The sequence below is a fragment of the Epinephelus lanceolatus genome, chromosome 14, assembly GCF_041903045.1.
Source record: "Epinephelus lanceolatus isolate andai-2023 chromosome 14, ASM4190304v1, whole genome shotgun sequence".
Lineage (NCBI taxonomy): Eukaryota > Metazoa > Chordata > Actinopteri > Perciformes > Serranidae > Epinephelus > Epinephelus lanceolatus.
The window spans coordinates 2007283-2020000 of record NC_135747.1 but is presented as its reverse complement, the minus strand read 5'-3'; the positions used below and the strand labels follow the sequence as shown (position 1 = coordinate 2020000).

The 12718-nt window shown below is 42.5% G+C and overlaps 1 protein-coding gene across 4 annotated transcripts in view; it reads left to right on the top strand.

Moving 5' to 3' along the window:
* The window catches only part of rrp1 (ribosomal RNA processing 1), an 80907-nt gene that overhangs the window by 27686 nt on the left and 40503 nt on the right, over nt 1-12718 (top strand). For all 4 annotated transcript variants that reach the window (XR_004501209.2, XR_004501207.2, XR_004501208.2 and 1 more), the window contains exons 8-10: nt 1514-1716; nt 2039-2139; nt 6522-6619. Coding sequence is in view for 1 of the 4 variants with exons in the window: in XM_033617324.2 (XP_033473215.1) it covers nt 1514-1716; nt 2039-2139; nt 6522-6619 (402 nt within the window). In the remaining 3 variants the exon portion in view is untranslated. The remainder of the gene's footprint in view (nt 1-1513; nt 1717-2038; nt 2140-6521; nt 6620-12718) is intronic.

Genomic DNA, 12718 nt, shown 5'->3' with positions numbered 1-12718 from the left:
AACCGGATGGGATGGCATGTCGCTGCAGGATGCTGTGGTAGCCATGCTGGTTCAGTGTGCCTTCAATTTTGAATAAATCCCCAACAGTGTCACCAGCAAAACACCCCCACACCATCACACCTCCTCCTCCATGCTTCACAGTGGGAACCAGGCATGTGGAATCCATCCGTTCACCTTTTCTGCGTCTCACAAAGACACGGCGGTTGGAACCAAAGATCTCAAATTTGGACTCATCAGACCAAAGCACAGATTTCCACTGGTCTAATGTCCATTCCTTGTGTTTCTTGGCCCAAACAAATCTCTTCTGCTTGTTGCCTCTCCTTAGCAGTGGTTTCCTAGCAGCTATTTGACCATGAAGGCCTGATTGGCGCAGTCTCCTCTTAACAGTTGTTCTAGAGATGGGTCTGCTGCTAGAACTCTGTGTGGCATTCATCTGGTCTCTGATCTGAGCTGCTGTTAACTTGCGATTTCTGAGGCTGGTGACTCGGATGAACTTATCCTCAGAAGCAGAGGTGACTCTTGGTCTTCCTTTCCTGGGTCGGTCCTCATGTGTGCCAGTTTCGTTGTAGCGCTTGATGGTTTTTGCGACTCCACTTGGGGACACATTTAAAGTTTTTGCAATTTTCCGGACTGACTGACCTTCATTTCTTAAAGTAATGATGGCCACTCGTTTTCTTTAGTTAGCTGATTGGTTCTTGCCATAATATGAATTTTAACAGTTGTCCAATAGGGCTGTCGGCTGTGTATTAACCTGACTTCTGCACAACACAACTGATGGTCCCAACCCCATTGATAAAGCAAGAAATTCCACTAATTAACCCTGATAAGGCACACCTGTGAAGTGGAAACCATTTCAGGTGACTATCTCTTGAAGCTCATGGAGAGAATGCCAAGAGTGTGCAAAGCAGTAATCAGAGCAAAGGGTGGCTATTTTGAAGAAACTAGAATATAAAACATGTTTTCAGTTATTTCACCTTTTTTTGTTAAGTACATAACTCCACATGTGTTCATTCATAGTTTTGATGCCTTCAGTGAGAATCTACAATGGAAATAGTCATGAAAATAAAGAAAACACATTGAATGAGAAGGTGTGTCCAAACTTTTGGCCTGTACTGTATATGTATATATATATATATATATATGTATATATGTATATATATATATATATATATATATATATATATATATATATATATATATATATATATATATATGTATATATATATGTATATATATATATACACATACACACACACACACACACACACATATTTCATATGTCTGGCACGTTCATAAGTCCTGTCAGAAATATGATGAGGCCAAAGCAGGCTTTGTGCCAAACCTTGAACAGTTGTGTATGTAATTTAAATCTTGATATCATGTTGCATTTCAGAGTCCCACGCTGACTGAAACAGCTTGTTTTTGTGTTAAGTTTGGCGGTAACTACTTGCCTGACTACTTTGCATCTGCCTGTTTTGTCATCTTTTGCCTTTTTACATTTCTGTCTCTCCAGTCGATCTCTTTCTGGAGCCATCTGCAGCAGCATCTTCAGCACCATCATTGACCAGGCGCCCTTTGCTATTGACGATTTGATGAAGGAGTTGAAAGCAGCGAAGGCCTCAGGACAGGCCTCTGAAGAGGATGATAAAGAAGACCAGCCAAAAGAGAAAATGAGCAAACCAGTTGGCAAGAAAGGGACATCAAAGCAGATGAACGGTACATGTCCAGAGAAAACAGCATGAACATTATTATCTTTCTTTGTTTTGTTTATTAGAACATAAAAAAGGTGCTTTTTTAAATGTCCAAAATAATGACACATAAAAATTCAAACTTACTCTTTGTGGGAATGCATATCGCTATCCATGTTACACTGTGGTGACTCAGCGAGGTCATAGTTTGGTAGCCACAAGGCCATACATTCATAGTTTAGTTTACCCTCATTGATATAACAATAATAGGATGAGTCGAATATTACTTATCTGTGCACAAATTTCAGTTTTCAATGAGAGATGAACGTCTGTTGTTTTACCTTTATCAGGCAAAAAATTAAATGAAGAAAAGGATGATTCTGAGCTTCTTAACTTGGAAGACTTGGACACAGAAGTGTCATGTGACGATGACATTGGACCAGTCCTGCAGGTGAGGGCTTTCTCTCCATTTTTGTTCATTCATCTGTCTGTTATGGTCAAAAAACTCACTGTGTTTATTTTTATGCATGACATCTCTTTTATACATATTGGCAGTGTTTCCCAGTTAAGAGCGATCTTAGGACTTAAGAGCGCAGTTAAGAACGTCTTTGGTAAGAAGGGTCGCTAAGATAGGAGTGTTTCCCAGATGCCTTCTTATTGCCCTTCTTACGATCGCTCTTTAAGACGCTCTTAACAGGAGCTGGCCATTACCGCGGTGCTGAAACTAAATCAATTGATGTCAGGCACATCGATCACCCACCAATTCATCAGCACATAAGTCACACACAGCGCTGCTACCTAACGCACTAATTCCCTGCTGCTCGTGTTTATGTGTGTTCTAATAATTCTAATGAAAAACTAAGAAGATAAATATTTGTTAATGACCTACTTTCATGACGAAACCAAGGCTACATCTAAATAAGAAGTAGTCTTGGTTAGAGAATCATGAGGAAATGTATTATATTTATACAAAAATATGAAAGACAGACGAAAGGACAAATGAACTTAAGGATGTGCATTGTATCCTGACCACATGGTATCCTACTTGCATTCATCAACGCTGTGTCTCTGCTAATGATCATCTTAACGTGACCAGTTTATGGAAGGATAAAATTGACAGATTTATGGACTATATAAACTACACAGAGAATCAGACAAAATGCCAGGTATAAACTATGAAAACACACAGGCAGCACGCTGACAGTTGTAAAAGAGTTAATGTGACATATATGTGCGGATGTGTGAAAACACACAGCTGCTACCCAAAGCACTAATTCTCTGCTGTGCGTGTGTGTAATTACAGGTAACAGGTGTATCCAAGTAGCAATTACATCCGTTTATGCAGATATAAAATGACCTGTGGGTATAGGTGCACACATTAAGACAGAATAGCAGAAGTAGGGCGCAAGCAGGCCAAGCGGTCATCTGCATTCACCCTAGAGGAGATGACCGTCCTGGTGGATGAAGTATGGCAGCAGCGGGACACACTCTTCGGCGGAACAAAAGGGGAAAAAAATTTAGTGGCCAAGAACCATAATTTTTTCGATGCGGTGAACTATCTCATATGTGCATGCAGATGTGAGATATGTGCAGACAAATTATGATAAAAGATAGTCATGATGATTAATTTAATTTGTGTGCTTGATGTGCACAGCACATACAGGAACACACTTGTTAGTCCTCATACTTATTTTTCTTATTATTATTTTTCTTCCACCAGATTTCGGTGCGTAACTTGTGCCACAGCTGTGAGTGCACACAGGGTCTTCATAAAATAGATTATAGATTCAAGATTCAATATGCACAGTAAGGACACGCGTTTCCCTGCAGAATGAAATTCGTTCTTTTCTGTCATCAGTTAATGCCAAACAATATAAATCTGAAGTATGAAATAGATCAAAATATATACGGTGCGCACTGTTTTAACGTCTCCTTGCTTAGTGTAATATTAATGTGCCTGCAGCGGCTGGAGCTGTGAGCGTTTGGTCGCTAAGAAGACTGTTAAGAGGGGGTCAGCTCGATCTTACAACTCTTTCTTAGTGAAAGACAGAGATGGGGATTCGAGTCATTGTGACTTGGACTCGAGTCGACTCGAGTCGCTGTTTTGACTTGACTTGCCCAAGAAAAAATGACTTGGGACTTACTTGAGACTTGAAGGTTAAGACTTGAGACTTACTTGAGACTTGCACATGTGTGACTTGGTCCCATCTCTGGTGAAAGATCTTCTTAGTGCTAAGAGCGATCTGGGAAACGCATTTTTCTTTCACGGGAGGCTTAAGAGCGTTCTTAAGAAGCTCTTAGCACTAAGAGCGATCTGGGAAATGCGGCCATTATAAGTCACATTCCCTGCATCCACATGATCTAGAATAGATTATCAGTGTGTTTCCTGGCCAGATTCCCTTGCGGTTTGTAGGGCAAGAATCACTGATAGTGATACCAATGCGACAATTTTTATTATTAAAAGAGGTGAATTTTGTTTTGTAGTGGGTCATGATTATGAGTTGAATAATCTCAATGGGATAGTTTGGATATTTTGAAGTGGTGTTGTATGGTGTTGCAATGTACTGCTGTGGAGGGGTCAGCAACAAAACGTATTTTATTGATTTAAAAAACCCTTAACAAAAAATGTATATCGATTTAAGGGCACACTGTATTGAGAGTATTTTTAATACTTAACCTTTATGTCAAACAGTGATTTTAGTTGAGACTGAAGCCGTTACATCGCTCTTTTCAAAGTCGGATTCCATTGATTAAAAACTATAATTCAGTTTTCACTAAACACGGGAGCTGCTGGTCTACTGCTGCCTGTATCAGTTGTAGCAGTGTTTTTTTTGTGTTACTATGTGACTTTCACCAAAGTCATTAAATAACACTAACGATCTGATCAAGCAAGTGGTAGACAAGCAGCTGCTGTGTTCAGTGAGGCAAAATTACTCTTTGTCAATGGAGTCTGGTGGCTTTGATGAAAGCATACAGTCATTTCAATTCAGTTTTATTTATAAAGCCCAACATCACAAATCACAATTTGCCTCAGAGGGCTTTACAGCATACGACATCGCTCTGTCCTTGGACCCTCACACTTACTCTGTTATAGATTTTTAGGTGGCTGAAATACATTTTGTTGCTGACCCCTCCACAGCAGTACATTGTTTAGCTTCCATGTCGGACACCAGCCTGCTTCTCCAAACTGAGGGCATAACAACTGACATCCACTGTATGTAATATACTGACTATGGATAAGTACTTCTTACAACCCCACTTTAAAAATCAGAACTCCCATTAAATAACAGTAATGATGACCAATGATCACCAATTACAGTATGAAAATGTAACATTAACCAATGCTGAAGATGTGATTTCACTAAAATATGAATTTTACTAGGCTGCTATATACCTGGATATTCCTGTCTGAGCCTTTGTGAACAGACTCAGCCCATGAACTCTGTCTCTGTTAGAGGTGTGGATGTTGATGCATTTCCCTCCTCCATCACTGCTATTCTAGTAATCAGAGTTGGACATATTTTCCACACTGACCATCCACGGACAGCAGTCAGGCAGACATACACCCCGTTCTGTTCATTGTACAATTGAGGGTTGGCGTCAGCTCCTAGCAGTAAACAGCAGGGCTAGAAGGTCAGCTTACTGTCCTCCTATTGCCGACATCTGGTGAAAGTAACACTGTGAAGACATTGCTGGGTCTGGAGTAAGTTGTGTGAGTGCAGACAACTTAAAAGTAGTGGAGAAGTTAAGAGAACATGTGTTGTTTACACAGACAGTTAATGGATACAGCATAAAGGCGAGGAACGAATCCCTTTTTTGGTATTGAGAGATTCTAGGAGTGATCTTCAAAATGAAAACGTGGTATTGAGAGTATCAACATTTTGGTATATATCCACCCACCCCTGTGCTGCACATTTTCTGAGGCTTATTATAGTTTGTAGATTTAGATTGCCTCCATCCAGAGTTACATTGGCAGTATAAACATAATGTTGGTAAGACTTGAAAGATGTTTAGAAAGGAACATTTTGTTGCCTTCTTTTGTTATGGTAAGTAACATAATGCTGTGGCTGAACATACCATCAGATAAAACTAGCCCCTCCTCTCAGTAACACATCTATTAAAAACATCAAGCTGGCAAAATGTTCATTCTAAAGGCTGAATGTAATCTGCAAACTGATCATTTGAACAGACTGAATATTGCTGCCCGAAGGGAAGAAAATCAGTGTGTATGTTGCAGCAATGCAAAGTGTTCTATTTAAACTTGCACCGATTAATCAGCAGTGCTTGGGCCGATTTTCACGTGATCAGCCATGACCTGCGACTGGCCGGTCAGTCTAAAATATGCCGATTTAAAACGCCAGTCAGATTCCCGCTGTGCTGCATGATTGACATCGTGTAACATCAGCAGCTGGTTGTATCTTGGTTGAAATGCTCTAATAAAGGAAAGATAGAAAATATTGCAATATCTTGTGTGCTATAATGTGGTTTGAAAAAAATCGGAATGGCCTGTCCAAACGCTATGCAAATCGGAAATTGGGATCGGCCCAAAAAATTGTAATCGGTGCAAGTCTAGTTCTATCTATAAAATGGGCAAAAGCTTTAAGGGAACTGCCTGAAAGTGAGCAGCTGAATGAGAATTGACTACTATGTCATTTGTTTTCTGGTTCAGACTTCTGTTCTGTATTGAATCAGTTTCCTACTGAAGAAATTGATATTCAAATAATTTGAAAAATTAAATTTGATTTTTACTCATCAGGTTGACAGATGATGGACATTTTAAATGGTGACAAATTGTGAGTTTGGTTTTAAATGAGGGTTTTGTTTGTTTTGCAGTTTGACTATGCAGCCCTGGTAGACAAGCTGTTTGAGTTAGCCAGTCGGAGCAGCACACCCAGCCACAACAGAAAGAGACTCTACAAAATCATCAAAGTGTGAGTCGATGCTCAAAAACTATATAGTGTGTGTGTGTGTGTGTGTGTGTGTGTGTGTGTGTGTGTGTGTGCGTGCGTGCGTGCGTGCGTGTGCGCGTGTTGCTGAGAGAATAATAAGTGATAATGATAATTAATGAAATAATACAGCCACAAGGCTTGGGCGGTATCACTGTATTAAGGTATGCCAGGGTATTAAGAAATCCTGATGGTATGTTTTTCAATACTGTCAAAAACAGGCACTCTCTACTGGTGGAATAGGCAGCTGCGCTGACAGACACAGTGACTCAGATTTGTGGGGGTGGGAATAACATTACAGGAGTGTAAACAGCAGGCCAGCAACAGCAGAGAGAGCAGGAAAAAAACATATTTCACATCTAACTAGGTAGGTCATATACTGTATACCTTGGTGAAATTTCAGATATGACAAAATTTTTTACTGCCCAAGCCCATCCAATATTGAAAAGCTATGAAAACAGCATTGTAAAACTTGGCATACTTGGTATTTCCTGTGTGTATTTTTTGCAGTGCTCATGTGGGCAAAAACTAATTAAGACAAGCGAAAGTGTCGGATGTATAATTTACCTTTGTGAGCTGTGTTTTTCCCTTGTTAAATTAAAGAAGAGTTTTGGTTTTGGTACAGCTTGGGTTTTAGTTTTGCAGCTTTTCTGTTGGGTACCTTGACATTCTCACTGTGCTGTTCCCAGCAGTCTTTTTGACTTGTTTGAGTAGAAAAAACGTAATAACTATGGCTCTTTTCTTAACAAGTGTCCCAGTAAAAGGGGATTTATGGTTGTGCGGAGACCCTACGCACATAGCCTACGCACGTTGCCTATGCCATTGTGAGCATCTTTACTTCTGCGGTGGTGTGTTTGTGTCACTCTGCAGTTACACCTCCAAAACACTAGTCGGCGGCAGAGGTTTCTGTGAAGTGCTGTTAAGTTTAGTTGATTCAAAACACACCCAAAACACACATTAAATATGGCTTAATAGAGACAGTTTGAAAAACAGTTACACCAATTGGCTTCACTATAACTCGCAGCATTCACAGACAAACACTTGTGTTAATCCGGACACATTTTCCCCCCAAATACAACATGCTGATGTTATTAGCACAAGCCTATGGCATTTTACATTGTAGAAATCGGCCTAGCAACTAGCCATCTTTTCCTCTTCTCATATAAAACCAGGGACAACAGCAGCATTTAACAAAGGTAACAGCACACAGTTTGGCTCCATAAAGCTGCGTTCACACCAAACGCGAATTCGCAAATTCGCGCGTCAAGATCACATACAAAGTCAATGCAAAGACGCGATTAGATGCGAATTCGCGCCGGGCGGCGCGATGGACACGTCTAGCGCGGCGCGATGGACGCGATAGAGGCGTTCAGCGCGGTGCGATAGACGCGAAATTCGCGTCCAACGCCTCATCGCTCGAGTTGAAAATATTGAACTTTTGAGGCGAATTCGCGTGACGCTGTGCCGCGAAAGCCAATCAGCGTTGAGATTCTCCCGACGTCACTGGCATGTGTCAACAACAATGAACTGCTACTCACCGGAGACAGATGGACAGGCGCTCCGCAGCTGAAATAGAGCGACTGTAGTTGGTGTCCTGCCGGGAGATCCTGGCGCCAACCCTCGCCAACAGGTCCTCAAACTGGGCCCCAGTCAGCCTGAAGTACTGCTGAAAGGGGCTATCATCCAGACGGAGTTCTTGGAGGAGGTGGTGAAACTCGCCGAGCTGGATGCGCTTCTGCAGGATAGGGTGAACCCAAAAACGACGGAGTTTGGCCCTCCGACGCATCTGGGACTTCCAGAGGAGGTAAACAACAAAGCAGCGATGGTGGTTATCTTGCCATGGTCGTCAGTGACGTCTTGATGCCCCGACGTCCAGTTGTTGATGCCGAGATGAAGGAGAAACTTATCATTGCGGTGTGCGGCTACCCGGAGCTATATGATACTACGTGTCTACTCTGCAGAGACCGCAACAAAAAGGAGCAGGCTTGGGTGAAAGTTGCCGAGGAGACTGTTCTACTTGGTAAGTTCTGTAAATATGTGTGTTTAATTAGTTTGCAGAATGGTTGTACTATGAACGTTAGCACTAGCTTAGCTCCGGTTAGCACAGCCGGCTTCCCCGCTACTCGCGCGAATGACGCGATGACGCGAATGAACAAAATGGTCAGGCGTCCAAACTCGGGCGTTACGGGCGGCGCGTTACTCGCGTCACGCGCGTGCAATTCGCTTCACTCGCGTCCGGTGTGAACGCACAGTAACAACTCAAGGTTCACTGGCAAAACAACTGTCCTGCACAAAACAAATTTTTTTAAACAAATACAACATGCTAACGTTATTAACACAAGCCTATGGCATTTTACATTGTATTGATTAGCCTAGCGGCCGGAGATCTTACCCTCTTCTCATATGAAACCTGGATAAATCCCGAAGTATAAATCCCTGAAGGCTAAATCACACACAAGACTTAGAATGCTATTTTAGTTTAGGCCTTACTGCCATCACAATTTTATGTTTCTTATCTGTGAACTAAAAGTAAATACAAGCTCCGTTTCCTCTGAGGGAAAGGGTGTCAGTATACAGCGACAGACAGGAGGTCTGCGTCACTGTGATTGTAGTTACAAATCTGGGGAGGTGCGCGTTAGGCTACGACGTAGGTAACCTACGTGTCGATTCAACGCAGAACTATAAATTACATGTAAGTCATGGTAAATGGTCTAGTCATCCGACCACTCAAAACACTTTTTACACTACGAGTCCCATTCACACACACATTCATACACTGGTGGCCGAGGCTACCATACAAGCCACCTGCTACTCAGTTTTAACACATTCACACACCGATGGAACAGTCATCGGGAGCAATTTAGGGTTCAGTATCTTGCTTAAGGATACTTCGACATGCAGACTGGAGGAGCCCGGGATCGAACCGCAGATCTTTCGATTGGTGGACGACCCGCTCTACCTCAGAGCCCCATGGCAGTGTGAAAGTGAGCCAGCATGAAGAATACCAGGACTCTTGAATTCCATACATCCTTACCATTATTCTGTGGCTGTCCCCAAGTAAAATCTTAAATATTTATTTTACATGTAGTGTACATAACCAGCCAGAGACCTTTGTTGCATGTCATGTCTCTTGCCACTCATTTCTTGACTGTCTCTCAATGCCTCTTTGCCAGCGATAACCATGGCAAGAGGCATTTTGTTTTTGGATTTTCTGTCTGTCCCATTTTTGTCGATACAGTATCCCAAGGACACCTTGAGGGAAATCTCGCAAAGTTGGCACAAACATCCACTTAGAATCAGCAATGTACTGATTAGAATTTGGTGGTCGAAAGTCAAAAGTCACTGTGACTTCAAAAATTACGTTTTGGGCAAAACTCAAGAATTCATACGCTAAGTCTGACAAAATTTCACACAAATGTCAAATAGGAAAAAATGATGAAGTGATAACATTTTATGTCCAAAAGGTCAACTTTACTGGGACATCATAACATTCTGCAAAAACATATTTCTGGCCATTACTCAACGTCGATATATCAGGAACAGAGGAGGAAACATTTGGTCAGATACTTACTTGGTAACTCTAATCTTGGGTGCCCCCCTTGAGACTGTGTGGACTGTATAGCTCATCTGTGCTGCTCGGGGGAAGATGTGTGTGAAGCATCCATCTTTTCACAGACATGGATGTGTTGGGAACATAAATTAGGTTGTCACACGGAGGCACCAATTATGTTGGGAACAACAATATTAGGCCTCATCAAGGGGACACCATTAAAGTTGTAAATTGGCTATTAGTTGTGTGCAAGAATCTGTTTGTGAACAGTATTAGCAAACTAAACACTTAACTTTGGCGAAGCCAACTAACCAATGATCTGACTGCAACCAATCACAACAATAACTCAGTCACATACAACAAGTTAAACAGTCTTGCTTAGCCTGTAAAGCTGTGATAAAGCTATGTCCAGTTGTTACGTTACGATCCTTGAGTGGATGGGAGAAAGAGTCACTTGGTGGTGTGCTGCTTTGTTAGCCGGCAAAAGGCTGGGAGGTCCAAGCTCACAGTGTCCGAATATACGGAACTGCAAGCAGACCTCCACGGGCTGATGATGCAAAGGTAGCCTGGGAGGAGGTCACCACAATTGTAAATCAATGTTGCGTTTCTCTCGTGCGCGCACGCTCTCTCTTTCTCTTTCACAGTCTCAGTTTCTTTTCTTTTGACTTTTCTAAGATGACAGATGCTGAATATATACTCCCTATCTGATGCTGTGGCTGTTTGTGGTTGGCTGAGAGGGATGTGAACTCATTAGTTTGCAGCTGTGTTAATCAAATCAGGTTGGGTTTCCATTACGCATGCCAAACGTGCCAAGCGGTGCCAATCCCCTTTGATCTGACATCAGATGTGACGGGACAGTCGATATAAAGATACATTTATGTGCTGATTGCAGATAGTTGCATTGAATAGTGTTTTTTTGGGTATTTATTGCATTGTTAATGTGCCTGATATTCTGGAAACCTGCCTGTGAGGTTTTGGTGACGTGTGCGCACTGTCCGCCGGTCAGCCAAACTTCGGCTTACACCGGCTGCGCTCCGCCTGCGCTGACAGTAGACCTGGTTTCAGCTGGCGAGCTTTTAGCGCACCTTCGGCGAAGCCTTTTGGCACAAAACTGTCACTGCGCCAAGCTGGATCTGTTGACACCTCCCCCTGCTGCACCGCCACACCCATCTCAGCACACCTCGGTCTGCCAAACTACCAAACTGAGCTCGCCTCGGGTTGCGCTGCTTGAAACTAGCTCTGCGTGGGGTTCGCCACCCTGTGCTGCGCCGGGAAACTAGAGCCCTCAGTGTTACCTCACTTGGTTCTCTTTGTTGCTGGAAAGCTAGTTGTAAACCTTGTGTTTGCAAGACAGTCTATCATCAATTGCCCTCCCTTTAGTGGTTTGGGGCTACGGAGCAAGGGTCTGGGCCTCTGGGCTGTTCCAGGCCCAGCCGGAAAGAGGTGTGAGCTGTTCAGCAGCTGGAGCAAGAGAGGGACCTGTTGGAAGGGAGCAGACCTTCTACAGGCCTGTGACATCACAGAGTCACATGTCAGTGTACAAGTCCTGTCCAATCAAGTTGTGAGACTTGTGTCTCACTGAGGTGTGAGGTGAGACCTTCTGGAGATGCGTGTCAAATAGCTGTCTTTGTTTGGAGAGCAAAGAGCATGCAGAGAAGGAAGCCTTTAAATCTCCAGTTTAGATTTTACCAAATGACAAATAATCATATGTGGTCCCGTGAACCCCAACAGCACTGTAATATTAAGTCTATTGCCAAAAATGACCTTGCGTACTCTTGACATTGCTTGTTTTCTCGACATTTCGAGATTCTCTAGCTGGCTTGACTTCATCCTTAAACAGCTCTGTTGGTCATGTGGTATTGTTGTTGGCAACAGAGACCCGGGTATGCTCCCCGGCCAAGGCAAAGTTTTCAAGAAATGTATTGTACTATTCAATGCTTCAAGCGAGCATTCCAGTGTAGTCTAAGCTATGCAGCATTCGCAGTCACATTCACACCCGCAATTTCTGAAGAAATTGCATTTTCTAGTTACTGATAATACTGTTGCTACTTTTGTGATTGTGACTGTTAAATATATATTGTAACATACTGTTATATTAAGTCCCTATATTGCCAAAAATGACCTCTAGCACTCTTGACATTGCTTGTTTTATCGACATTTCTACTCTTACGAATAATTCGCACTGTCTGCGTGAGCTGGAGGCCGAAACGGCGAGAGTCCGAGGTCCGGCCGAACGCTGCTCGCAGCTTTAATTTTCTTTTGTTTTTCAACAAAGAGAAAGAAATTGAAAATAATACGCATAAGAAGAATACAGAATAGACCTTTCCAAAGCAGACACTTTGACATGTCATAGTAGGAAAGCACAGTTGTATTTGATAGCATTAATGATAGCTGCATTCCCTGTAGGGGAGGTCCTGGTATTTTGCATGCTGGCTCACTGGGGCAGCTCGCTGGCACACTCAATGTAACTGAGCCTGTGTTCATGTTTTTAGTTTCACCTGTGCTTTTCTTGCTATGAAAAATCAAAATGTCTG